General features: G+C 34.2%; 1 protein-coding gene across 1 annotated transcript; it reads left to right on the forward strand.

The window, feature by feature from the left end:
- Positions 1–807: 807 nt before the first annotated feature.
- On the forward strand, positions 808–3,820 carry LOC145101634 (cell division control protein 2 homolog A). Its single transcript, XM_079038880.1, has 8 exons — positions 808–935; positions 1,598–1,637; positions 1,727–2,032; positions 2,112–2,285; positions 2,381–2,544; positions 2,616–2,703; positions 2,826–2,879; positions 3,523–3,820. Exons 2-8 carry the CDS (start codon positions 1,629–1,631, stop codon positions 3,610–3,612), a joined length of 885 nt encoding a protein of 294 aa, XP_078895006.1. The 5' UTR covers positions 808–935; positions 1,598–1,628; the 3' UTR covers positions 3,613–3,820.
- The last annotated feature ends 1,160 nt before the right edge of the window (positions 3,821–4,980 follow it).

Consider the following 4,980-nt stretch of genomic DNA (forward strand, 5'->3'; position numbering starts at 1 on the left):
CTGACACGGAGAATAAGCTGTTGGACTAGAGAATGTGCTTTTTTGATCATAAAGGCTCAAAGACATGATGATATGATGCTGAATGCGCCCCATGCATGGAGAATATGTTGCTTATGTGCATAACATGTGATCATACACATCCCCTAAGGTTATAGATTCTAGAACCAGCTGCATGACGTGAGGTGATTGGCTAATTCATTTTAGGGCCTAATTATAGATGTGCTTAGCCCATCAAAATTAGGGTATCTTTATGATTGCATAAATAACCACACATCTCCATCAACAATCAATATGTAAGATACATGCGTATATAAGTGCATAAATTTCAAGAGAGTGATCATTTTGAGTTTGACGACATATACTTTAGAGCAGTTTATCAACAAGAAATATTCATTTTATTGAGAGCTCAAGTGAAGTGCAACATTTTATGAATGATTGTAATTGTTATTGGAAGATTAATAAAATCATCAATCTCTCGTTCGTCCGTGGACGTAAATGACATCGACCGAACCATGTTAAATAATGTGTTCAATTTGATAGTTTATCGTTTGTAAATTGGTTAACTTATTTTACTGAATTTCATTTTAAAGTGATTGATTGATGTTACCAAAATTCAATATTTTTATACTTACTTTTTATCATTCCCCGTTTTCATTGTAAAAAAAATACTGATAAAAAATCTTTCAAAGGTGTAAACGCATGATAAATTTATTATTTATTTGTTAGTTAGAGATACATTTTTTCCTCGAGGAAGCAATTATTTTACATTTATTGGAAATACTTATAAATATTAAAAACAAATAAAAATACATAGCTTTTGGTGATTAAATACACACCATTTCCATATATCTTCTCCCTCACACCGTGTTCTCCCCCAAAACCTAGAGGGGGTTTTCATCTTCTTTCAAGCAAATACCTTAGATTCTTCATCACAGGTATGCTAACAACTCTCGATTCCTCTGAAAATCACGGCTTCCATTTTCAACACTATCTAAGCTTGCAATCGTTACAGTTTGGAGTACTTTATTTAGATTTTAACTTTGAAATTGCATATGTTTTGGAATTTTGTTGATTAAACCACATTTACTCTGAAAACGATAGCAAATGTTGCTTTAGAACATACATGTAATTGGTGACTTTGCTTTGACTTGGTCGAAGTGTACTTCAACTGACGTAGATTGTAGATGGTTAAGTTTTTTACATTTTGCGATCTTCTCATCTAGTAAATCGGTACTGCTTTTGTTGATTTCGATGTGACATTCAGTTGGATGACTGACTGAAGTCCTTTTACTAAGATCGAATCATTTGGGGGAAATGTTGGAGATATTTACCGAACTCTTTTAGATGCTTGATGTGATCATTACCAATCATTAAAGGCATAATGATTTCATAATCGATAGGTTTTTTGGCTACTTTTATGCTACTAGATTTACTTCATGTTGCTTTTTCAATGAAATGCTAGATCAGGAAGTACTGTTAATAACTTTGAGTAATTCATGCTGCTTATTTGATTAAAGCCCTTGTATCCAATATGTCATTTTAGTACCAATGAAGTTTTTCTGAATGTGTTTTATTAATTGGTGCTATATGGATGTAGATTCAACCAAGTCCATTTCAGTGGACTTTTGATGGACCAGGTACAATACATCACATCCCATTACCTTCCTCCAATATTTACAATTCACATTTCCACCACTTGATTTCAATACTTTTTGTATAAACATAGTATGAGAAGGTTGAGAAGATTGGTGAAGGAACATATGGTGTAGTCTACAAGGCTCGTGACAAAGTCACCAATGAAACTATTGCTTTGAAGAAGATTCGTCTGGAGCAAGAAGATGAAGGAGTCCCTAGCACAGCTATCAGAGAGATTTCACTCTTGAAAGAAATGCAACATGGAAACATTGTCAGGTTACAGGATGTTGTGCACAGTGACAAAAGATTGTATCTGGTTTTTGAGTATCTTGACCTTGATTTGAAGAAACACATGGATTCTTGTCCAGAGTTTTCAAAGGATCCTCGTCTTGTAAAAGTAAGTGAACCTTTTTGAGTATATTTGAACACCATAGAGTCTCACATTTTTGTTATCTTGATGAATTTACATTTTACAGACGTTTTTGTATCAAATCCTACGTGGCATTGCTTATTGTCATTCTCATAGAGTTCTCCACAGAGACTTAAAACCTCAAAACCTGTTGATTGATCGTCGTACGAATGCTTTAAAGCTTGCAGACTTTGGATTGGCCAGGGCTTTTGGTATCCCTGTGAGGACATTTACACATGAGGTAGGTAGTTTTTTTTTTTCATGATGGAATCAGGGAAGGAAGGGAATGGAATTGTTGATTCCGTTGCTTATGCCAGCTTGATGTACTTTTTGTAGGTGGTGACACTGTGGTATAGAGCACCAGAAATCCTTCTTGGGTCCCGCCACTATTCTACTCCTGTTGATGTGTGGTCTGTGGGTTGTATATTTGCTGAGATGGTGAATCAGCGACCTCTCTTTCCCGGAGACTCTGAGATTGATGAACTGTTCAAGATTTTCAGGTTCTATTCAAATTCTATTCTACTCTTTACTATATTCTCTTCTCATTTAATATTATTTTCTTTAATTATAGAATCATGGGAACCCCAACTGAAGATACATGGCCTGGTGTGACTTCTTTGCCTGACTTTAAGTCTGCCTTTCCAAAGTGGTCCTCAAAGGTGACTAGTCTTCTTTTTTCACTTTAATCTTTAACCTTTTGATCTTTTTTTATTATTATTATTTTTTTTTACTTTAGTCTTTAGTCAAAAAAGTGGTAACTGGTGTATCCTTTAATTTTCAGGACCTGGCAACTGTGGTACCAAATCTTGAAAAAACTGGTCTTGATCTCCTACGTGTAAGTTCATACTGATAATATCTTTGTTTCTGAATGCCACAGAATGGAATCTCAAATTCCAATTCCGTTGGAATCCAATAAACCAAATAAGCAATGATATTTTTTCTGAGAACCCATTGGAATACCTGCTTTGTCTCTCTTATGAAGTTTACTCTTTAACTTGGCACAATTTTAAGGGAATTTGATGTTCTACAAATTTATCTTACTCAATAATACCACAAATACACTATGCATTGAAATTCAAATCAAATCATTTTGAAGTTTCTAATATATTAATTATTTTTGTTTCTCTATCCTCTCACTTTCCCCTTACCCCATTCCCTTGGGACTTGGGTATTGTTAAATATTTTTGTTTATTGTAAATATGTACATTTAAATGTTTGTTTCTATTTATTTCAATATATGACGAGGGTGATTAGTTTTAAAGGATAATGACAGAATGCAATTCCGTCCATTTGGTAACCAAACATTCCATGGAATGTAATCTTGAATTCCAATTCCATTGATTCCTTGGAATCTGCAAACCAAACACGCCATGATATTATTTTCTCTATCAAGGGAACAAATCTCTACTTATATATTTATAAAGCAAACAAATACTGAATTTTGATTTAATTTAATCTAATGATAAATTTTGTTTCAGAAAATGCTGTGTTTGGATCCAAGCAGAAGAATTACAGCGAGGACAGCACTGGAGCATGAATACTTCAAGGATATCGGGTTCGTGCCATGATTCACTTCACCAGGTTAAGGTCATCTTCATGTGCAAAACTTAAAAACCCTCAATGAATGGATTATTATGTGAGATATGTGTGCTGTTTGTTTTTAGGTGATTTTTTTTTTGTTTTTTGTTTTTTTGTTTCTACCATCTTAGGACACGGTGATTTTTAAGGTTGTTTCTTGCAAAGCCATTATCGAATTGGCTACCTCTTCATCTGAAACTCTGTTTTCTAGTTTGAAAAAAAAAGTTTCAAATTTCTTGTAACAATTTTCTTGATGGAGGACATATCATCATGTTTTATTTCCTTTGAATGGAGTTGTTTGGTGTGCAATTTGCATGTTTCTTTCCTAATTATTTATTTCCATGAAAGCAAGGCATTTTCCATCTTCTATAAACACCCAACAACTGAAGTTTTCATTGTGGAAACTCTAGAAATCTAGATTTTAGTTTCATTAGGAGGCTTCTCTCGATACAATGATTCTAAATGTAGTTTTGATTTAGACTTTTGACAATAAACATGACACATGAATTGAAGGAGAAGATGAATAACAAGGGAATTGTGGTTGTGTTTTCTACCTCTACTTTCTTGTTGAAAATTGATATTGCTTAAAAGTTGCCATTGAATATGGAATATGATAGTTTGAGAACGAACATGGTAGGAATGTGAGGATTCAACATGAAGGTTTGTAGGAGGTGTGTTTCGGATAGCTTGTAGGACTTGAAGTGCAACTAATACTATTTGGAGAGTGGCATGAACTTGATCAAGGTTAGGCTCATGGCGAGCGAGTCTTTCAAGTACTTACGTAATTTAACATTTGTTTTGCCATGGTGTCCATGATCGAGATGCTTTGATGCATAGAAATTCAAAGAAAAAAGAAGGTTTTGTATTTTTCTACATCTTTTTTGCATAAAGTTGAGACTGTTTGATTACCCCAATTCTTGGGTATCGTTGTAATAGTCTTACAACGATTAAATGCCGCAAATAAAAGAAATTTCCCACCGTAGGAAATTTATTGCCATTTGTAACATCCTAAAAATATGATGTTAGGATATGTCTGGATTGAGATCAATTTTGGTCGAGTAAGGCATCTACTGCTATAGGTTCAACCATCGTGGATGCAGTAACGCGAGGCATAAAAACAATCTCTATCGAGGCTCCCAAATATTTCATAATGGGAATAGAATCTGGTTTATGCCGTAGAAGAATCACACTTAGTAGAAGGCTATTTTTACTCTTTTGTTCCCCTTACTTTCCTTATCCCTTGAATCTATAGTGATTTTCATGTCCACCCTTTAATCACCCTTAGCATTATTCAAAACATGGTCTAATATTTTAGTGACCCCATCCTTGAGGACCCTTTAATCACCCTTAGCATTATT

The sequence above is a fragment of the Lactuca serriola genome, chromosome 4 (assembly GCF_051521515.1).
Source record: "Lactuca serriola cultivar US96UC23 chromosome 4, Lser_US96UC23_V15, whole genome shotgun sequence".
Lineage (NCBI taxonomy): Eukaryota > Viridiplantae > Streptophyta > Magnoliopsida > Asterales > Asteraceae > Lactuca > Lactuca serriola.